Consider the following 23401-nt stretch of genomic DNA (forward strand, 5'->3'; position numbering starts at 1 on the left):
AGGACATGTAAAGAAATAGTTGTAGGAAAGTGTCCATTAGAACCTAGGTACACCCCTGGGTGGGCCAACTCAATATTGAACCCTATGGACGAAGACTGGGATGCCATTAAAGTTCATGTGCATGTAAAGGGAGGTGTCCCAATACTTTTGGTAATATAGTGTATCTACCTATAGAATTACAGAATTACGTTTTAGACCAAAACCATATTTAAAAGAGCCCTAGATAATTGTAATTGTTGCTAACAACTTAACACTAGTTGTTGAGCAGCAGCGGTCTCCATTGCTGCTCAACAACTGCTCCATTAGCAGTTCTTATATAGATCTATGATGTGTTATCTTGGGTTGAGCTCAAATTAAAGGCTAATGTTGTTGCTTCTGAAACACGTTGGCTGTTTTTATGTGACTTTTTAACCAGAAACTCAAATTATCTTACCCATTTTACCCAGTTTTGGTCTAGTGCTCCTTTTTGTATTTACATGGTTTTCTCTACTGTTGGGTGCCCATCTAGAGAAGCCTTGCTGTGTGCAGGAGCTACCTTGCCAGAGCTATAGTATTGAGCTTGTTTGAATTTTCCCTTCATCTGACTACACACTTGCAAGTCTAAAAGTTCCCAGCTCCTCCTTGAGAATGTTGTTTGAGATTACCTACCCATGGCATCAGTTGCGGCCAATCTGTTAGGGGCGCCCTAGCACCACTCCTATCAATGTCCACCACCCCCATGCTCTATCCACTGGAGCATGAATTATAGCAGTGGGGATGTTTTTTTGAAACACCTGATTAGACCCAGAGGCTCTAATAGGCTTCAAAATAGGGTGGGCTTGTGGTACAGAGCATTGCGCTACGAGCCCACCCAGCTGTTGCAGCAGAAAATTAATATTCACTATTGAAATACTGATCCTCAACCTGGCCAATGAGAAGCAAGTCTGAGACCCGTGGAGAGCAAGGGAAGGGATTTGCCACCGCCGAGCAAGGGAAGCCGATGGGGAAGCCTGGGAGAAGTGCTGCCCACCATAGTTGGGGTAAGTGCACCAAAACTGACCGACTGACCAACGGACCGACTGGGGGAGGGGGATGGGGGGTGATACTGTTTGTCACCCCCCCAAAAAAATTACCGGCCACCACTGCATGGCATCCATACTCTAGTATATTAAGTGTGCTCATCTGCAAATATGGCTGCTATCTTTTTGTGAATCCTTCCTTGGGTGATCTTGTTTTTCATTACGGTGAGGCAGAATGTGGGGTTTTTCCATGCCTTGTCTATTTTTTGGCTGCCATGATCCCTTTGTATTGGAATCTATTTACAAATCATTTTTCCGGATTTTGCACAGGTGTCTATGATTTAGATCATTGAGTAAACATTCTGTTTGCACATTGGCACAACATGAGACATAATCAAATATAAATATCTATCCTGTCACCATAACTCGACACTCAACACTAGTCTTAGATAGGTGACTACAAGACCTGACTAGCATACTCAACTATCAGCCTTCAAACCTGAACTGGGGTTTCCATAACCATGAATACAATCTTCGTCTTTTTGATCTTGAGCAATTTGGTAATTGCAGGTAAGAAATACTTAAAATTGAATGTTGTTATTTATTTTGCACCAACATGCTAAGCAGAATATCCTTTTCATTTAGTGCTTTACATGAAACATTCAGTTTAAGTCCTCCACTTTCTCATATGCTCTCTAAAGGCAGCCATATGTAGACCTCAACAACGAGCTTCTCTTATTTGCTCCTATATTGCCTGTTAAAGCAGAAATAAACTCCCTATATCAACATGAACTATTTTAATCCATATGCTGCTAGCATTAGTAAATGGATAGGAAGGTATATTATATTTCTGTTTTAACCTTTGGCCTAGGCCAACATGATGTTATACATCCCAGAAGTATTCATGGGCATTTTATTTTTTTCATATGGAGGAGGGGAATAGCTCAGCTAATCACTCCCTCCTGCCTGCATGCCTCAGCTAAAGGCAGATGGATTCCAGGAAGTAAATGCTACCTGAGTCATCTGCCCTTGCTCAAGATGGCCGTGGCTAGAAACGCTAGGGGACGGGAAGTTTTCAAAGTGATTTCTCAGCAAGACAAAATATGTAGACATGGATATACCATTAAAAATGTTTTGGTAAATCTGTTCAATAAGTGAGAAAAATTTACCAAGTCACTGGTATGGATTCCCGCAGTTCAGGACGTCGGATGCCCTATTTAGGGATATGATATGGAGGAAGGGGCAAGCTAAAGCATGTCTCCGAGTGTTGCAGTTACCAAGAGACAGGGGTGGTTTGGCAGTGCCACATAGGGTTACCACCTGTCTGGCTACCATTATAAAGGGGGGCAATACATTTATTTTCAATGTAAATGGGTGCGCTAACCTAAGTGTTCTGCATTGACCATCAAAGTAGTTGGGTGCACTACCCCCAGGGAACTTCACTGACTGTAACGGGGGACACTTCACTGGACCAATGTAACTGGTCGTACTACATTGACTACCAATATTATGGTGACCCTACATTGACCACCAATATTATGGTGACCCTACATTGACCACCATTAATGTAACTGGGGGGACTACACTGACCCCCAATGTAATAGGGACACTACACATACTATTATTGGGCACAGTACCCTGACCGTCAGTGCAACTGAGGGGCACTAAACTGTACTAAACTGACCATCAATGTAACTGGGGCACTACAATGACCACCAATATTACAGGAACACTACATTGACCACTTATAGAACTAGAGGCACTACACCAGAGATATGCAATTAGCGGACCTCCAGCTATGGCAAAACTACAAGTTCCATGCCTCTGCCTCTGGGTGTCATGCTTGAGGCTGTCAGAATCCTACTATGCCTCATGGGAGTTGTAGTTCTGCAACAGCTGGAGGTCCGCTAATTGCCTATCCCTGCACTACACTGATCCCCTGTGTAATGGGGGAACTTCATTGACTGTGAGAGGGTATACTTCACTTGACCAATATAGCAGACCACCAATGTGAATGTACCTGGGGAGACCACACAAACCCTCAATTTTTTTAATGGCACTGTACACACGGTCAGACTTTCCGACAGAAAATGTGCAATCAGATCACGTTGTCGGAAAATCCAATCGTGTGTGGGCGCTTCTGAATTTCTGACAAACAAAGTTTGAGAGCAGATCTAAAATTTTCCAACAGCAAAATCTGATTGTTTAAATTCTGATCGTGTGTAGACAATTACGACGGACAAAGTGCCACGCATGCTCAGAATTAATTAAGAGACCACAGCTATTGACTACTGGCCCGTTTATAGTTCCGACGTACGTGTTGTATGTCACCTCGTTAAGAACGATTGGATTTTCTGACAACTTTGGCCGACCGTGTGTATGCAAGACAAGTTTGGCACAAAATCCGTCGGAAAAAATTTGATGGATTTTGTTGTCGGAATGTCCGACCGTGTGTACAGGGCATAACTGTAACTGGGGGCACTACACTGCTCTTCAATGTAATTGTGCGTACTAAACCGACTACCAACATAATTGTTCCACTACACTGAAGAACAACATTACAGGGACACTGCATTGACCACCAATGTAACTGGGTGTACTTCATGGACCCTCAGTGTAATAGGGGCATTTCACTGGACCAATGTAACGGTGGTACTAAATTGACCATCAACATAACTAGTGGTACTAAACCAATCACCAATGTAACTGGGGGGTTACAATGATGCCCGATGTAATAGTGGCACTATACTAACTGTAACTGGGGGCATTACACTGACTCTCATTATAAATGGGGGTACTACATTGACCACCAATGTAACTGTGGCACTACACTGAACAATAATATTACAGGGACACTACATTAACCACCAATGCCACTGGGGAGACTTGAATAAACATCAGTAAATTGGAGGAACCACACTGACCATTTGTTATACATATACCTAATGACATTTTTTTTTCCCGCAAATGATTTCATATAATTAAATTTTGTACTTTGCCAGCTAGGTTATTAATCCCTGTGTCTTATTGTTTCTTATTTCAGGCCAGCTGACCACCACATGCAATTCGTGCTGGACTATTGACTCAACCGAATGCTGTGATGAAAGAAAGTTTCAATGTGATGGATCAGGTTGTATGACCTTGTCGGAGTACACCGTTGTCGGTAAGTGAGATTGCGTTTTCCATGCCATGGACAAGATGTATTAAAAGGGAAATTTGGTCAATTTAATTAAAATTTCAATTTTCTTTTTTTTTAATCAATAGTTTTTATTAAAGTTTAAATTTTTATCAAGATAAATGACAGAAATTATGACTAAATAACATATCAGTTACAGTATTTAGATACATAGATAATAGTATCCAAAAATAATAAAAAATAAAATATAAAGAAAACCATATTAACCCTTTCATGACTAAGCCTATTTTTGGAATTTGGTGTTTACAAGTTAAAATCCATATTTTTTTGCTAGAAAATTACTTGGAACCCCCAAACATTATATATATTTTTTTAGCAGAGACTCTAGAGAATAAAACGCCGATTGTTGCAATATTTTATGTCACACGTTATTTGCGCAGCGGTGTTTTAAACGCAACTTTTTGGGAAAAGGGACACTTTCATGAATTAAAAAAAAAAAAAAACAGTAAAATTAGCCCAATTTTTTTGCGTAATGTGAAAGATAATGTTACTCCGAGTAAATAGATACCAAACATGTCACACTTTATAATTGCGCGCACTTGTGGATTGACGACAAAGTACGGTACCTAAAAATCTCAATAGACGACGCTTTAAAAATTTTTTTACAGTTACCAGGTTAGTGTTACAGAGGAGGTCCAGTGCTAGAATTATTGATCTTGCTCTGACGATCGCGGTGATACCTCACATGTGTGATTTGAACACCGTTTACATACGCGGGCGCGACTTCCGTATGCGTTTTCTTTGCTTCGCGAGCTCGCGGGGACGGCGGGCGTTTAAAAATTTTTTTTTTCATTTTTTTATTTATTTTATTTATTTTAAAATGACTAAATTGTTTTTTAAAAAAATAAATAAAATTTGATCACTTTTATTGCTGTCACAAGGAATGTAAACATCCCTTGTGACAGTAATAGGTGGTGACAGGTACTCTTTATGGAGGGATCGGGGGTCTAAAAGACCCCCCACCCCTCCTTTACACTTCAATGTATTCAGATTGCCAAAAACGGCGATTCTGAATACCGTATATCTTTTTAAAACCGGCGCCATTGGCAGCCGAGTAAACGGGAGGTGACGTCATGACGTCGCTTCCGTGTTTACTATGAGAAGACTGGAACGAAGCTGATTGCGGCTTCGTTCCAGTTCCTCCCCAGCAGCTGGAGGCAGCGGAATTTGAATCGATCGGGAGCACCGGTAACAGCGGCGAGAGGCGGCGGGAGGGGGGGACGTCCTCTCCCGCTCCTCCGGCATAACAGCCAAGCGGCTGCATCGGTTGTTATGGCTGGATAGCCAATCGCCTGCTGAAAAAAACGCAGGTGCGGGCATCATCTCGGTATACCCCCCGGAAGCCGAGTACGCACATCTGCATACGCTCGGCGGGAAGGGGTTAATTATCTCAATTATAATAGGTATAATAAGAGTAACGATCAGGAGGTTATTAATACATCCATTGTGGAGACAGTACACAAAAGTAATATAAATGTTATCTTCATATATTTATATACTGCCAATTCAAGTAATTCAAAGATGATGAACCTAAATATATTCCCGAACACCCCTATGGGTGCTAAACTGTGTTCGGGACAGTAATAGTAACCTGTCTTTTAATAGATACAAAACAAAGATTAAAATATTAGAGCGGGGTAAGTAATTTTTTGAATTCAAGTTATCTAGGAACAAAGAACTTGTGCAATGTTTTGGGGACTAGCCCATTTTAACCATGGCTGCCATATTTTATGAGTATGTTCTTTTTTGTGAGGCCGAAGAGCTAGAATTGATTCTCAATTTTTTTTTTCAAGTCTATAAATGTATAAATGCACATTGTATTTAGGCTGCATTCACACTTGTAAAAATGATCATCTCAAAAGTTCCAAAACGCCCAACAAGCAAAATCCCGTTCATTTAAATGGCCCCTGGTCACATCTGAACGTTCTGTCGCCTGAAGCTCAAAAAAATTACATGAGCTTCTTTTTAGGCAGATTACAGACATTTTACTGCTTTTTACATTGGTGTCCTTTGGACCTCGAAACGCCTGTGCAAAAATTGTAAAAAATGCCTGAAAAGACGCCCTAATAAACACCTAAAAACGATACGTTCGGGTGTGAGTGCAGCTTATAAATAATTTCATAACATCTTAATTTTAGATAAAAAAAGTATTGCCAGGTGCTGCCAATGATAATGTGTTCACGAACGTTTTGTTGCCACCCATTAGGAGCTGCTTGTGCGTATAGGTATAAGCACTATATTACTAAAAGTATTGGGACGCCTGCCTTTACACGCACATAAACTTTAATGGCATCCCAGTCTTAGTCCATAGGGTTCAATATAGAGTTGCCCCACTCTTTGCAGCTGTAGCCCCCTCTTAGGTAGGTGCTAGAGAGAAAGTATCGTTTTGGATCTTCCTGCATACCAGGGAGGCTATTGGGTACATTTAGGTGTTCTCTGCCTACCAGGGAGCAGTGATCCATTGATAGAATCTGTTCATTGTGCTCAGGTGCTGCTCATGTTGTCTGCCTGTTTTGCACTGGTCCAATAGAATGAGTCATATTGGACAGTGGGATGAAACCTGACAAATGGGAGCATAGGCATAGTTACACATCTGGCCATTGGCAGAAGCAGGTGCCTCAGGGCATGGTGGGTGACTGTATATCTGTCTAGGGCACATGTGCTCAGGGTCTTCGGCTTGAAAGTGGTGTCCCAGAGGGAGGGGGCTGCTGCCCCTCCTCTGTAAAGGCAGCCATGGGGCCTCAGGTGGTTGACCTGAGGGCCAGAATTGAGGAAGCTGCAACCCAGATAAACTGGAGAGCTGACTAGGAGGGAGATGCATCTGGAAGGACCTGTTTCTGGCTACAGTGGGTAGGGGCCTGTTCTGTGAGGGCCATCCTTTCAGGCTAGAGAAGTCAGTGGACGGGTGTCAGCTAAAGGGGATACTAGTAAGTGTCCTGAAGAAAAGAGTTACATTGAGTCTGCTGCCAGAGCAAGCAAAGGACTTAGTGTGGTATAGCAGCGGATCTGATATTCAGATCAATTTATTGGGGTCAAGTGAGAGTTGTCCTCATCTGTTCATAGTTCGAGTTGGAGTATCCCACTAGTCCCTTCTCCTATCCAAGTTCTACCAATAAATACAAAAATAACGAAATGCCCTTGACTAATTTTTGGATAATGAGCAGAAGAATGTGCGGGTGTAATGTGAAAAGTGTCTGGCTGCAAGAAAACCAGAGGGAGGCCTAGGAAAGACTATACTCGGCAACCCCTACGGGGGCAGTGCTACACAGCTATGACAGCTAAAACTCTTCTGGAAAGGCTGTCCACAAGGTTTAGGATTGTGTCTATGGGAATGTTTGACTATTCTTCCAGAAGTGCATGTGTGATGTCAGGCACTGATGTGATGAGAAGGTCTGGCTCACAGTCTGCGCTCGAATTGATCCCAAAGGTGTTCTATTGGGTTGAGATCAGGACTCTGTGAAGGCCAGTCATGTTAGTACATCCCAAAACTCAGTAATCCACATTATATTGCCAAAAGTATTGGGCCACCCCTCCAAATCATATGGCGGAGGGAGGATTATGGTGTGGGGTTGTTTTTCAGGGGTTGGGCTTGGACCCTTAGTTGCAGTGAAGAAAAATCTTAAGGCATCAGCATACCAAGACATTTTGGACAATTTCATGCTCCCAAATTTGTGGGAACAGTTTGGGGGTGACTTCTCCCTGTTCCAACACGACTGCGCACCAGTGCACAAAGCAAGGGCCATAAAGACATAGATGAGTGAGTTTGGGGTGGAGGAACTTGACTGTCCTCAACCCAATAGAACACCTTTGGGACTTACATGTCTTGAAAGGTGAACACACAGAGAAGGTTTTATTTCCACGTTTTGATAAGGCACAAGTTGGTCTTCCTCAGGACTGATAAAATCTTCACCTTGCGCGTTCACCTTTCAAGAACCGTGAGTGCCACTCTGTCTTTTGTCATATGTACTACAGTCTTTCCTGCGCACCCGGGCCCATTTTTTATCTCTGACTTGCGTGCAGCGGCACCCATTGGATTATATATATATATATATATATATATATATATATATGTCTTTGGGTTTAAATATAGTTGAATGTTTATTTTACTTTATTTTACTTTTTTTTTCCTCCATCAGCTGCTGATGAATATCGTACAATACAGAAAGGCTGTTCTGTGCCACTATTATGTGATAAATGCTTTTCTGTAACAACCAATGATAACTTCCTCGTCCGAGTGGGCAGTCAGTGTGGGGAAGGAGAGGGCAGCAATGAAAATCTAAACTATAAAGGTGAGTTTATGCATTCATATCTTTTAAAATAAATAAAATGTCATAATATAATAGTTACTTTGTAACATACTTGCCCAAACCAAATATGCAGATAAAGTCAGAGGGATAGTCAAAATTCCTGAATGGAAATTTTTGTTCTTTATTGAAATGAGTTCCAGACCTAAAAACTGCTGTCAAGATGTCAAGATGAGCACAGTTCAGTACTGGCCCCAATATCGATCTGTGAAATCCTTTCAAGTTTGATCCTGTGTTGAGCCCTGATGAAGAGCATGTGTTGCCCCGAAATGCTTTGGCTGTTTTTATATGCAAATGATTTAAACCAGAGTCCCCCTTATATCAGGCTCCCCATCTGTGTCCTTCCTTTAATCAACCACCCCATCTGAGTCCTCCCTTACATAAGGCTCCCCATCAGAGCCTCAATTTCATTCGGTTTACCATCTGATTCCTCTCTTAGATCAGGTCCCCATCAGAGTTCCTCCTTGCATCAAGGTCCCCCTTAGGCCCCTTTCACACTGGGGCGGTTTTCAGGCGATACAGCGCTAAAAATAGCGCCTGAAAAAAAACAGCCCCTTTCACACCAGTGTGAAAGCCAGAGGGCTTTCACACTGGAGCGGTGCGCTGGCAGGACGGTGAAAAAAGTCCTGCTAGCCGCATCTTTGGAGCGGTGTATTCACTGCTCCTAAACCGCTCCTACCCATTGAAATCAATGGGGCAGCGTGGCCATACCGCCGGCAAAGCGCCACTGCAGCGGCCCTTTGCAGGCGGTTTTAACCCTTTTTTGGCCGCTAGCGGGGGTTAAAACCGCCCCGCTAGCGGCCGCATACTGCCGCTAAAACGACGGTAAAGCGCCGCTAAAAATAGCGGCGCTTTACCGTCGATGCCCACACCACCCCAGTGTGAAAGGGGCCTTAGAGTCTGCCATTACTTTACATTTACAGTGTAGCTGGAGTAGCAGGATGGAAGCTGGGAGGCAGAGCTGACCTGTCCTTGTGTGATTGATGGGGCAAGCATGTGATCAGTTGTTAGGATGCTGGAAGTCTTAGCAACCAACATTGGGGAAAATGACAGTGCAGCAGAGAGAACCTGAAGTGAACTTGACCTGAAGTGAGACCCATGTAAGAGCACAGTGGGCCCACATTGAAGGTGTGCCACTGACCCTAACTGCTCCCTTACATCAGGCTCCCCATCTGAGTCTTCCCTTACACCAGGGTTCCCTATCAGAGTCCTCCTTTACATCAGGATCCCCATGAAATGCTCTACTGACATCAGACTCCCCATCCAAATCCTCCCTTACATCGGGCTCCCCATCCAAATCCTCCCTCACATCAGGCTCCCCATCCAAATCCTCCCTCACATCAGACTCCCCATCCAAATCCTCCCTTACATCAGACTCCCCATCCAAATCCTCCCTTACATCAGACTCCCCATCCAAATCCTCCCTTACATCAGGCTCTCCATCCAAATCCTCCCTTATATCAGGCTCCCCATCCAAATCCCCCCTTGCATTAGACGCCCCATCCAAATCCTCCCTTACATCAGGCTCCCCATCCAAATCCTCCCTTACATCAGGTTCCCCATCCAAATCCTCCCTTACATCAGGCTCCCCATCAGAGTCTCCCTTTACATCAGAGTCCCTATCAGAGCCCTACATACATCAGGCTCCCCATCAGAGTCTCCCTTTACATCAGAGTCCCTATCAGAGCCCTACATACATCAGGCTCCCCATCTGAGTCCTCTCTTACATTAGGCTCCTCATCTGAGCCCTCTCTTACATCAGGCTCCCCATTTGAGTCCCCATTTACCTCAGGCTCCCCCTAAGAGCTCCACTTACATCAGACTTCTCATCTGAGTACTCTCTTAAATCAGGGTCCCCATTAGAGCCCACCCTTGCCTTACATGTATAGCATAGCTGGAGCAGTAGGATGGGAGCTGGGATGCTGAACAGATCTGTCCTTCTGTAATTGCTGAAAAAAGCACACGATCGGTTGCCAGGATTCTGGCAGTCTTAGCAACCAACAACGGAGAAAATGACAGCGGGGCAGAGGAAACCTGGAGTGAACATGAGACCCATGTAAGAGCACAGTGGGCTCACATTGAAGGTGTGCCACAGGCTGGATAACATCTTGTGGCAGACTAGATTTGGTCCTGTGATAGATAGATTGATAGATAGAGAGATAGATAGATGGATAGGTAGATGGATGGATAGATGGATGGATGGATGGATGGATAGATGATAGATAGATAGATAGATAGATAGATAGATAGATAGATAGATAGATAGATAGATAGATAGATATTAAATTATATCTATCTCTAATATTTAATTTCATGGGCCAAGTAGGAATTGTACTCTATTTACTTCCTATAGGTTTACTCCACCAGTATTGGTCAAGATATGTCTCTGACAAGTATACAATTCATTTGGTCCAAATCTGCTTAAAATTAGTCGACGTTTACAAGTACGAACATGACACAAAGAAATCTTTATTTCAGATAATATTGAATTAAGATTAGGTATTTCTTTGTTTTTTGCTTAGGGCGTTTCCAGCACAGTAGCCTGCAAAGCGAGGTTTGTGGCCCTAAAGATTTTTAAAAAGGTCAAATAGACCATAGCTCTGGCCTAAGTCATAACGCAAACCCTAACCCCCCTCAATTCACCCTTAGCACAGCTCTAGTAGAGTTGCAATGTAAGGAGATCAGCTAAAAGTAGTTGGATCTGTATGTGCGTCATAATGAATCAAAAAAAATCAAAAATTAAAAAAAAACGATTAATCGAACATGAAAATTTAAATCAGTAACAGCCCTAATATATATAATTTTCACCAATGAAATGAAGCAGAATACAATTCGGCCTAAGGCTGGGTTCACACCGCTGCGGCAGCGAGAACCGGATGTGATTCGCACCGCACTGTAGTGCAAATCACATCCGATCTCTGTGCGATGCGAGTTCAGCCATACAGATAGTATGGCTGAATTCGCATCGCACCCGCCGCAAACTCGCACGGGACCCTTTTTTTGCAGAATCGGATCGCATGGGTGTTCATGCGATCCGATTCCTGTCCGGGTTTGCAGATCTCACTGCGATATGCGAACTGATCTGGGGGTGTCATTAACATTTCACTGACACTCCCAGCAGTCCGCATAGGGCAGTGTGAACTGCTGGCGGGAGGCATGCGATGCGGGAAAACGCCGCGGATTCGCGGCGTTCCCGCATCGCTTCAGTGTGAACCCAGCCTAAATGTATAAAGACAGGTTATTTCTTTGCAAAATGTTATAATAGAAACAAAGAAGAAACTGATTTTACAGATTTTACAGATTTTACCCTTAAACATTATATATATATAGATATAAAGATACAGTGGTGTGAAAAAGTGTTTGCCCCCTTCCTCATTTCCTGTTCCTTTGCATGTTTGTCACACTTAAGTGTTTCCGAACATCAAACCAATTTAAACAATAGTCAAGGACAACACAAGTAAACACAAAATGCAATTTGTAAATGAAGGTGTTTATTATTAAAGGTGAAAAAAAATCCAAACCATCATGGCCCTGTGTGAAAAAGTGATTGCCCCCCCTTGTTAAAACATACTATAACTGTGGTTGTCCACACCTGAGTTCAATTTCTCTAGCCACACCCAGGCCTGATTATTGCCACACCTGTTCACAATCAAGGCATCACTTAAATAGGAGCTGCTTGACACAGTAAGGTCCACCAGAAGATCCTTAAAAGCTACACATCATGCCGAGACCCAAAGAAATTCAGGAACAATTGAGAAAGAAAGTAATTGAGATCTATCAGTCTGGAAAGGGTTATAAAGTCATTTCCAAAGCTTTGGGAATCCAGCGAACCACAGTGAGAGCCATTATCCACAAATGGCGAAGACATGGAACAGTGGTGAACCTTCCCAGGAGTGGCCGGCCGCCCAAAATTACCCCAAGAGCGCAGCGACGACTCATCCAAGAGGTCACAAAAGACCCCACAACAACGTCCAAGGAACTGCAGGCCTCACTTGCCTCAGTTAAGGTCAGCGTTCATGCCTCCACCATCAGGAAAAGACTGGGCAAAAATGGCCTGCATGGCAGAGTTCCAAGGAGAAAACCACTGCTGAGCAAAAAGAACATCAAAGCTTGTCTCAATTTCTCCACAACACATCTTGATGATCCCCAAGACTTTTGGGACAACATTCTGTGGACCGATGAGACAAAAGTGGAACTCTTTGGAAGGTGTGTGTCCAAGTATATCTGGCGTAGAAGGAACACTGCATTTCATAAAAAGAACATTATACCAACAGTAAAATATGGTGGTGGTAGTGTGATGGTCTGGGGCTGTTTTGCTGCTTCAGGACCTGGAAGACTTGCCGTGATAAAAGGAACTATGAATTCTGCTGTCTACCAAGAGATCCTGAAGGAGAATGTCCGACCATCTGTTCGTGTACTCAAGCTGAAACGAACTTGGGTTCTGCAGCAGGACAATGATCCTAAACACACCAGCAAGTCCACCACCGAATGGCTGAAGAAAAACAAAATAAAGACTTTGGAGTGGCCTAGCCAAAGTCCTGACCTGAATCCTATTGAGATGTTGTGGTATGACCTTAAAAAGGCCGTTCATGCTCGAAAACCCTCTAATGTAACTGAATTAGGACAATTCTGCAAAGATGAGTGGGCCAAAATTCCTCCAGGACGCTGTAAAAGCCTCATTGCACGTTATTGCAAACGCTTGGTTGCAGTTGTTGCTGCTAAGGGTGGCCCAACCAGTTATTAGGTTTAGGGGGCAATCACTTTTTCACACAGGGCCATGATGGTTTGGATTTTTTTTCACCTTTAATAATAAACACCTTCATTTACAAATTGCATTTTGTGTTTACTTGTGTTGTCCTTGACTATTGTTTAAATTGGTTTGATGTTCGGAAACACTTAAGTGTGACAAACATGCAAAGGAACAGGAAATGAGGAAGGGGGCAAACACTTTTTCACACCACTGTATATATATATATATATATATATATATATATATATATATATATATATATATATATATATAATGTTTAAGGGTAAAAATCTGTAAAATCAGTTTCTTCTTTGTTTCTATTATAACATTTTGCAAAGAAATAACCTGTCTTTATACATTTAGGCCGAATTGTATTCTGCTTCATTTCATTGGTGAAAATTATCCAAATCAGTGTATATTATTTAGTCTGTAGGAAAGTTATAGAGTCCACAAACGATGGTATGTATCTGAAAATTGATCAGTCCTGATTGTTGTGATTAAAATGGTATTTCTATATACCTGACAAAGACCAGCTAGGTATAATTACGGCAATTACCACACTTACGAAACCTGCTTAGCACTGCAGCACTAAGGAGACAGCATTTTTCTGAACACAGAAGAGATGAGTCAAAGTTGGTGTTCAGAGCTTGTCTGGTTTAATTCTGGGCGGGTCTACAATTTATATGCGCTATTATTAGCCAATCATTGCATAGAACATGGGTGTGCTTAATACAGAGGTGTACATTACATATCATTACATATCACTGATTATGTCATCTGCTTTCATGAGTCACAGTCATGAGTCCTGTGGCCCAGACATATTGAGACACAATTTCTTTATTTAGACAGTACAGAATAAAACTGCTTATGCAAGCTATATTTTCTTATATGTATGCTTTATAGGAAAACCGCTACAGTCTGTAAATACAGAGTTTAAACTAACAGGTTAACCCAAGTTAATCTTATATGAACTTATAAAGATGGAGTCACTCCGGTTCAGCCATATCACAACACTGATATACTGATGGCTTAATTTCCCCCAAATTACCTATTTGGAAAGTAGACAGCCTGAGGTATTTAGGAAGAGGCATGACGTGTTTTTTGAAGTTGTCATTTTTTGGAAAATTAAGAAAACTGTTATTTTTTTCAAAATGTATTTTTCTACATATTGTCATGAGTGCAGTGCAGTGTCACCATATAACTGGGGTGGCGGTGATCAGGGACCCTGACTGGTGACAGTATGTAAAAAAAAATAATAATATATATTTTTTTTTTCTCTCTCCTTTTTTTTTAACCATAGTAACACTGTACCACTCTGGAGAGTTGTTCAGCTTCTTTTTTTTTTTCTTACATGCTATATTTGCTTATAGCAGTGAATTTCACTGCTATAAGCAAGTCCTTTTACTGAATGAGAGTGTTTAGACACAATGGGGGTTATTTATGAAAGGAAAATCCACTTGGAAGTGCAGTCGCTGTAAATCTAAAGCCGTGTACACACGGGCGGACTGTCTGGCCAACTTAGTCCGTCAGACAATCCGACGGACAGTCCGTCCTACTTTCGAATGAACGGACTTGCCCACACACGGCACTTTTTGAGCGGACTAATACGGCGGACTAAGTCCGCCATACTATCCGCCCTACTTTTGAAATGAACGGACTCGCCCACACACGCGGAGGAAAGTCCGCTCATTTGGAGCGCGTATCCAGGTAGGCGGGGCCCGCGACGGAGACGTCGCTGACCCCGCCGCCTGGTATGGACTTAAAGGGGAACCCCAACGCCGAAAAAAATCGGCGTGGGGGTCCCCCCCAAGTCCACAACAGACCCTTGTCCGAGCACGCTACCCGGCCGGCCAGGAAAGGGGGGCGAGCGAGCGCCCCCCCTCCTGAGCTGTACCAGGCCGTGTGCCCTCAACATGGGGGGGTGCCTTGGGGAAGGGGGGGCCGCGCGGCCCCCCCACCCCAAAGCACCTTGTCCCCATGTTGATGAGGACAAGGGCCTCTTCCCGACAACCCTGGCCGTTGGTTGTCGGGGTCTGCGGGCGGGAGGCTTATCGGAATCCGGGAGCCCCCTTTAATAAGGGGGCCCCCGGATACCGGCCCCCCACCCTATGTGAATGAGTATGGGGTACAATGTACCCCTACCCATTCACCTGTAAAATAAAAGTACCAAAAAAAACACAGGGTTAAAATATTTTATTGCACAGCTCCGGGGATCTTCCGTCTTCGGGGGTCTTCTCGCCGGACTCCTCCGCTATCTTCTTGTAGCTCTTTTGCTAGCGGAGGAGTCCGGCTTTCTTCCTCGCCGCCGGCCTCTTCTCCCGACTTCGGGGGTCTTGTCCCCCTCTTCGGTTCTTCTGCCGGGCCACCGCGCCTTCTTATAGCTCTTTTGCAGGCGGTGGCCCGGTCTTCTGTCGCCGCCGTCGCCGCCGCCTTCCGTTCTTCTTCTTCTTCTTCTTCTCCAGGAGATGTTGCCTCGACGATCTCTCCGGCAGGAATGCCAGGGCCGCGCTGCGCGGCCACTTATATAGGGACAATGGGGCGGTGTCACATGGCTTTATGTCACATGGGTTGGTCACATGGTGACCCCGCCCCCTTACGATGTCATAGTCCCCATGTGACATCAACCCATGTGACCAACCCATGTGACATAAAGCCATGTGACACCGCCCCATTGTCCCTATATAAGTGGCAGCGGAGCGCGTCCCTGGCATTGTGGCCGGAGAGAGCGTCGAGGCAACATCTCCTGGAGAAGAAGAAGAGGAAGAAGAAGAAGAACAGAAGGCGGCGGCGACGGCGGCGACAGAAGACCGGGCCACCGCCTGCAAAAGAGCTATAAGAAGGCGCGGTGGCCCGGCAGAAGAACCGAAGAGGGGGACAAGACCCTCGAAGTCGGGAGAAGAGGCCGGCAGCGAGGAAGAAAGCCGGACTCCTCCGCTAGCAAAAGAGCTACAAGAAGATAGCGGAGGAGTCCGGCGAGAAGACCCCCGAAGACGGAAGACCCCTGGAGCTGTGCAATAAAATATTTTAACCCTGTGTTGTGTTTTTTTTGGTACTTTTATTTTACAGGTGAATGGGTAGGGGTACATTGTACCCCATACTCATTCACATAGGGTGGGGGGCCAGTATCCGGGGGCCCCCTTATTAAAGGGGGCTCCCGGATTCCGATAAGCCCCCTGCCCGCAGACCCCGACAACCAACGGCCAGGGTTGTCGGGAAGAGGCCCTTGTCCTCATCAACATGGGGACAAGGCGCTTTGGGGTGGGGGGGCCGCGCGGCCCCCCCTTCCCCAAGGCACCCCCCATGTTGAGGGCACGCGGCCTGGTACGGCTCAGTAGGGGGGGGGGGCGCTCGCTCGCCCCCCTTTCCTGGCCGGCCGGGTAGCGTGCTCGGACAAGGGTCTGTTGTGGACTTGGGGGGGACCCCCACGCCGATTTTTTTCGGCGTTGGGGTTCCCCTTTAAGTCCATACCAGGCGGACGCGTCTCCGTCGCGGGCCCCGCCTACCTGGATACCCGCTCGAAATGAGCGGACTTTTCTCCGGGCGGGAAAAGTCCGCTCATTTCAAAAGTATGGCGGACTGGCACACACACGGGCGGATTGTCCGCCGAAATGCGAGTCCAGCGGACAGTATTTACAACATTCCGAAATACTTAGTCCGCCAGACTGTCCGCTGAAAAAGTCCGCTGAAGCCCACACACGAGCGGACTGTCCGCTGAAATGTGTTTCAGCGGACTAAGTTGGACAGACAGTCCGCCCGTGTGTACGCGGCCTAAGGGGTATATCTGAAATGAGGGGAAACTCTGCTGATTTTATCATCCAATCATGTGCAAGCTAAAATGCTGTTTTTTATTTTCCTTGCATGTCCCCCTCGGATCTACGGTGACTTTACTTCCAAGTGCACTTTCAGTGCAAAGTGGATTTGCCTAGTAAATAACCCCCTGTATATTGTTGTGATTAGCAGTGATTGGCCAGAGCTAATCATATGGCCCTGACTGTATCATGTGATCACTGTGACCAATTACAGCTAGCAACACAATTTTATACAATGTTGTTGATGTTGGAGGAGAAGGCCTGCCTCGCAGTCTCCACTCTAATTTATCTCAAAGGTGTTCTATCAGGTTGAGGTCAGGACTCTGTGCATGTCAGTCAATTTCCTCTACCTCAAACTCGCTCATCCATGTCTTTATGGACCTTGCTTTATGCACTGGTGCGCAGTCATGCTGGAACAGGGAGAGACCATCCCCAAACCTTTCCCACAAAGTTAGGAGCATGAAATTGTCCTAAATGTCTTGGTATGCTGACGCCTTAAAAGTTCCCTTCACGGGAACTAAGGGGCCAAGCCCAGCCCCTGAAATACTACCCCTCAGCATAATCCCCCCCCTCCAGCAAATGATTTGGCGGGGTGGCCCAATACTTTTGGCAATATTGTGTGGATGAGTGAGTTTGGCGTGGAGGAACTTGACTGGCCTGCACAGAGTCCTGATTGCCACCTGAAAGACCACGTTTGGGGTGAATTAGAGTAGAGACTGCGAGCCAGGTCTGCTCGTCCAACATCAGTGCCCGACTTCCCAAATGTGCTTCTGGAAGAATGGTCAAACATTCCCATAGACACCCTCCTAAACCTTGTGGACGGCCTTCCCAGAAGAGGTGAAGCTGTTATGGCTGCAAAGGGTGGACCAACTCAGTATTGAATCCTATGGACTGAGACTGGGATGCCATTAAAGTTCATGTGCATGTAAAGGGAGGTGTCCCAATACTTTTGGTATTATAGTGTATATCGTTCCACTTGCATGCATATTTCTGACCTTCGTGCATCAAATGTTTTATAAATAGGTCCTTTTTTATGAATAGTTTATTTATTATTTTTAAATTTTTTCCCTCTAGACATTTGTACACGTCAGTTGAAACCAAACAACCATCACTGTCCAAGCTGTTTCAACATTGGTTCCACTAAAGATTGCGAGAGCACAGGATATGTGGACTGCCTTGGAATGGAAATGGAATGTTTTAATTATGGGGCATTTGTTATGCTGTCTGGTAAGTATCTATTTCTATCAATGCACTTTTAGCAGCTGAGAAATGCCTTTTTCTTTCTTGTACATCACGGGACACAGAGCAGCCATATACATTACTACCTGGGTTATGCGCCACCTAAAGGGGAATGGGCACCTTTGGAATAACCAAAAACAGGAAGCGATGCCCTATATAACCCCTCACATAAAGTACTCACGTATTTTCCGCCAGTGTCTAAAAGGGTGGAAGGTCACGTTTGAGCTTCCATGCTGTAATCCCGCACAGGAAGGTTTATCACAGGGTTTCGAAGGCTTACATTGTGTGCTATGAGGCCAGAATTTGGCATCCTCACAGATATTTGGTAGAGAGAATTCTCTCTTTTCTGCAGTCAGGTTTAGATCAAAGATAAGCCTTGACAACAATTAAAGGGCAGGTTTCAGCCTTATTAGTGTACTTCCAGAAGCCTTTGTCTTCACATTCCCTGGTCTTTTCTTCAGGGAGTGACTCATTTATTGCCTCCCATTAAATCCCCTCTTTGCCCTTGGCATTTGAATTTGGTTTTGGACCAGGGGCAGCCTTTTGAACCAGTCAACAAAGTTCCGTTAGTTCTTTTGACATGAAAGTTGGCTTTTCTTTTTGCAATTACTTTGGCTAGTAGGGTCTCAGAATTGGTGGCCTTTTTTCCTGTAAGGAGCCGTATTTGATTTTGCAGCATGATAGAGCAGTGCTATGTCCTGTTCTGTCCTTTTTGCCTAAGGTAGTTTCTGAATTTCATTTACATCAGGACATTGTTCTACCTTCTTTTTGCTCTCAACCTCGCTCCTCAGAAGTAAAGCATTTGCACCTTTTGGATGTGGTGCGGGCGGTCAGAGTCTACCTGGAAAGGTCTGCAAGCATCAAAAGTTCTGATGGTTTTTTTTGTTTTGCCAGAAGGCCCCAATAAGGGTCAAGTGACTTCTAAGGCATCCATTTCACTTTGGATTCACCAGTTAGTCACTCAGGCCTATGGCCCGAAAGGTAAAGCTCTTCCCTTTTGAGGTTAGGGTTCATTCTACTCCATTTCACTTTGGATTCGCCAGTTAGTCACTCAGGCCTATGGCCCGAAAGGTAAAGCGCTTCCCTTTTGGTGTTAGAGCTCATTCTACTCCATTTCACTTTGGGTTCACCAGTTAGTCACTCAGGCCTATGGCCCGAAAGGTAAAGCTCTTTCCTTTTGGGGTTAGAGCTCATTCTACTCCATTTCACTTTGGATTCACCAGTTAGTCACTCGGGCCTATGGCCCGAAAGGTAAAGCTCTTCCCTTTTGGTGTTAGAGCTCATTCTACTCCATTTCACTTTGGGTTCACCAGTTAGTCACTCAGGCCTATGGTCCAAAAGGTAAAGCTCTTCCCTTTTGGGGTTAGAGCTCATTCTACTCCATTTCACTTTGGATTTACCAGTTAGCCACTCGGGCCTATGGCCCGAAAGGTAAAGCTCTTCCCTTTTGGGGTTAGAGCTCATTCTACTCCATTTCACTTTGGATTCACCAGTTAGTCACTCAGGCCTATAGCCCGAAAGGTAAAGCTCTTCCCTTTTGGGGTTAGAGCTCATTCTACTCCATTTCACTTTGGATTCACCAGTTAGTCACTCAGGCCTATGGCCCGAAAGGTAAAGCTCTTCCCTTTTGGGGTTAGAGCTCATTCTACTCCATTTCACTTTGGATTCACCAGTTAGTCACTCAGGCCTATGGCCCGAAAGGTAAAGCTCTTCCCTTTTGGGGTTAGAGTTCATTCTACTCCATTTCACTTTGGGTTCACCAGTTAGTCACTCAGGCCTATGGCCCGAAAGGTAAAGCTCTTCCCTTTTGGAGTTAGAACTCATTCTACTCCATTTCACTTTGGATTCACCAGCTAATCACTCAGGCCTATGGCCCGAAAGGTACAGCTCTTCCCTTTTGTGGCGCAGATTTGCAAGGTCGCCACTTGGTCTGCGGTACATACGTTCACAGGATTATATCAGGTGGCTGTTAAGGCAGCAGAGGACTCGGCTTTTGGCCGTAGTGTCTGGCGGGCTGCTGTATAAATCTAGAGGTGTCTTCATACAGTGACTCCCTCCCCTCAGGGCTATTGGGCTAATCACTCGGGCCTATGGGCCGAAAGGTAAAGCTCTTCCCTTTTGGGGTTAGGGTTCATTCTACTCCATTTCACTTTGGATTCACCAGTTAGTCACTTAGGCCTATGGCCCGAAAGGTAAAGCTCTTCCCTTTTGGTGTTAGAGCTCATTCTACTCCATTTCACTTTGGGTTCACCAGTTAGTCACTCAGGCCTATGGCCCGAAAGGTAAAGCTCTTCCCTTTTGGGGTTAGAGCTCATTCTACTCCATTTCAATTTGGATTCACCAGTTAGTCACTCAGGCCTATGGCCCAAAAGGTAAAGCTCTTCCCTTTTGGGGTTAGAACTCATTCTACTCCATTTCACTTTGGATTCACCAGCTAATCACTCAGGCCTATGGCCCGAAAGGTACAGCTCTTCCCTTTTGTGGCACAGATTTGCAAGGTCGCCACTTGGTCTGCGGTACATACGTTCACAGGATTATATCAGGTGGCTGTTAAGGCAGCAGAGGACTTGGCTTTTGGCCGTAGTGTCTTGCGGGCTGCTGTATAAATCTGGTGGTGTCTTCATACAATGTCTCCCTCCCCTCAGGGCTATTGCTCTGGGATGTTCCAGGCAGTAATGTATATGGCTGCTCTGTGTCCTGTGATTTATGAGAAAGAAAATTTGATTTTTTCTTCATACTAACCAGTAAAATCCATTTCTTTGAGTACATCATTGGACACAGAGGCCCCTCCCCTCTCTTTGTGAGAGTTCACTGCTTGCTACAAAACTGGAGTACTTCCTGTATGTGAGGGGTTATATTGGGGATCACTTCCTGTTTTTGGTTATTCTACCAGTGTCCACCTATAGGTGACACATAACCCAGGTAGTAATGTATATGGCTGCTCTGTGTCCCATGATGTACTCAAAGAAATGGATTTTGCAGGTAAGTATGAAGAAAAAATCCAATTGTTCCAGTCTAAGTTGGTGCTATGACAACTGCCACACATTTCCTGTTTCAGGGTGGCTCCTTTCACATGTAGGGACTAGAGTTGTGTCTCCCTACACTATGTGCATCAATAGAAACACACAGCCCTATAGCCTAGGATGACAAGGCACTCCCCTACTCCTCTCCCCTCCCCTCCCTTCTCTATACAAAAAGAGTGGTTTTAGACTGCACTGTCCGTTTTTAATTCTAGCCGGTCAAGACTGTAAGGTAAAGTGGTTATAAAGGCTCAAGGTTTTTTACCTTCATTCATTCTATACATTAAGGTAAAATAACCTTCTGTGTACAGAAGCCCCCTAAACCCCCTCAATACCTACCTGAGCCCCATCTCGATCCAGCAATTTTTCATGAGAGCTTCAGCTATCCCGGCTCTCTCCCTCCTCATTGGCTGAGACAGCATTGGGAGCCATTGGCGAACGCATATGTAAATCGCGCCCACATATGTAAACGGCATTCAAACCAAACATGTGAGGTATCGTTGCAAACATTAGAGCGAGAGCAATAATTCTAGCACTAGATCTGTAAAAAACAAAAAATTAAAGTGTCGGCTATGGGGATTTTTAAGTAGCCAAGTTCGGCGCCATTCCATGAGCGTGTGCAATTTTGAAGCCTGACATGTAAGGTACTGTATCTATTTACTTGGCGCAACATCATCTTTCACATTATACAAAAAAAATGGGCTAACTGTTTTTTTTTTTTTTTAATGCATGAAAGTTTTCTTTCCAAAAAAAAACACATTTGAAAAATTGCTGCGAAAGTACCACGTGAGCTAAAAAGTTGCAATGACCACCGAATCTTATTCTCTAAAAAATTAAAAATAATATATATATATATAAATGCTAAAAAATATAGTTATGTATGTTATAAAAAAGGTTGCTATTTGAGTAGCATTATGCCTAGGCAAGTAATATTATTAGTACTTTAGGTATTAGTTTTTTTTTTTTTTTTTTTTACGTTACTTTAATATTTTAAATTTGATTTGCAGATGGAAGAACAATGAATGTGTCACTTAAAGGATGTATAACCTCCGGTGGTTGTGACATCGGATATTCAGGTGTACCTGGAAACAAGGAACTGAAGAGAGATCATATGATTTGTACACCTGCAATAAAAAAAGAAGAGAATGAGGTATAATATCACTATGCAAGAAATGCCTCAGACCCTGCAGAGATGTATATATATAAAAAAAAAGCGTTGCCATAAAATCTCTGTCAATTAAATTTAGCCATCGTTAAAAAGATAACGTTCAATGTGCTTAATAAATCTTAATAACATCTTGATCTCCTTGTAAGTGTCACATTATTTTTTACGTTTATGCTCAGTACATACTTGCTGTAAAATAACTTATTGTACAGTGAGTGCGCCTCAGTGAAGGCATAAAAATTCAAACCTTAGGGCAGGGGTGTCCAAACTTTTTTCAAAGAGGGCCAGATTTGATGAAGTGAACATGCTCGAGGGCCGACCATTTTGTTTGACATTCTTTAAACCATTAAAATTCGGTGTGTTCATCCGAGCACTAATACACGGCCCAACGAGAATTCTCTTGCTTTTGTGCTGTGTGTGGTGAATAGATGAGCTCGGGTGTGTTATTTGGATATACTGTATTTAATTGGCTTATACCACACACCTTAACTTTAAAAAGGAAGTCTCAAGGAAAAAAATAAAAATAAAAATCTTACATTTTAAATAAAGACATGTGAAGCAAAATAAGGGTCAGTGCCCATATGCAGCCCCCAGCGTATTGCCATGAATGCAGCCCCCACATTGCCATGGATGCAGCCCCCACATTGCCATGGATGCAGCCCACACATTGCCATGAATGCAGCCCCCATATTGCCATGAATGCAGCCCCCATATTGCCATGAATGCAGCCCACACATTTCCATGAATGCAGCCCCCATATTGCCATGAATGCAGCCCCCATATTGCCATGAATGCAGCCTCCATATTGCCATGAATGCAGACTCACCATTACCATCAGTGCAGCCTGATTCATGTCCTCTGCAGCATTGGAGGAGACAGGGAGGGGGGCGGGATGAGCACCGACAGACATACAGGAGAAA

At 44.3% G+C, this 23401-nt stretch overlaps 1 protein-coding gene across 1 annotated transcript; it reads left to right on the forward strand.

Moving 5' to 3' along the window:
* The first annotated feature begins 1519 nt into the window (after positions 1-1519).
* LOC143932932 (uncharacterized) lies at positions 1520-22498 on the forward strand. The gene is made up of 5 exons (XM_077455867.1): positions 1520-1568; positions 4042-4161; positions 8331-8483; positions 18132-18284; positions 22324-22498. The coding sequence occupies exons 1-5, from the start codon at positions 1520-1522 to the stop codon at positions 22470-22472; spliced, it is 624 nt and encodes a 207-aa protein (XP_077311993.1). The 3' UTR covers positions 22473-22498.
* The last annotated feature ends 903 nt before the right edge of the window (positions 22499-23401 follow it).

Source organism: Lithobates pipiens, unplaced genomic scaffold (assembly GCF_037356315.1).
Source record: "Lithobates pipiens isolate NorthernLeopardFrog02 unplaced genomic scaffold, aLitPip1_a1.2 Scaffold_27, whole genome shotgun sequence".
Classification (NCBI taxonomy): Eukaryota; Metazoa; Chordata; class Amphibia; order Anura; family Ranidae; genus Lithobates; species Lithobates pipiens.

Coding starts and splice junctions, on each gene's coding strand:
- LOC143932932 (XM_077455867.1), top strand. CDS start 1,520: ATGAATACAATCTTCGTCTTTTTGATCTTGAGCAATTTGGTAATTGCA. Junction 4,162..8,330: donor GTCGGAGTACACCGTTGTCG/GTAAGTGAGATT, acceptor TTCCTCCATCAG/CTGCTGATGAATATCGTACA. Junction 18,285..22,323: donor GGCATTTGTTATGCTGTCTG/GTAAGTATCTAT, acceptor TTTGATTTGCAG/ATGGAAGAACAATGAATGTG.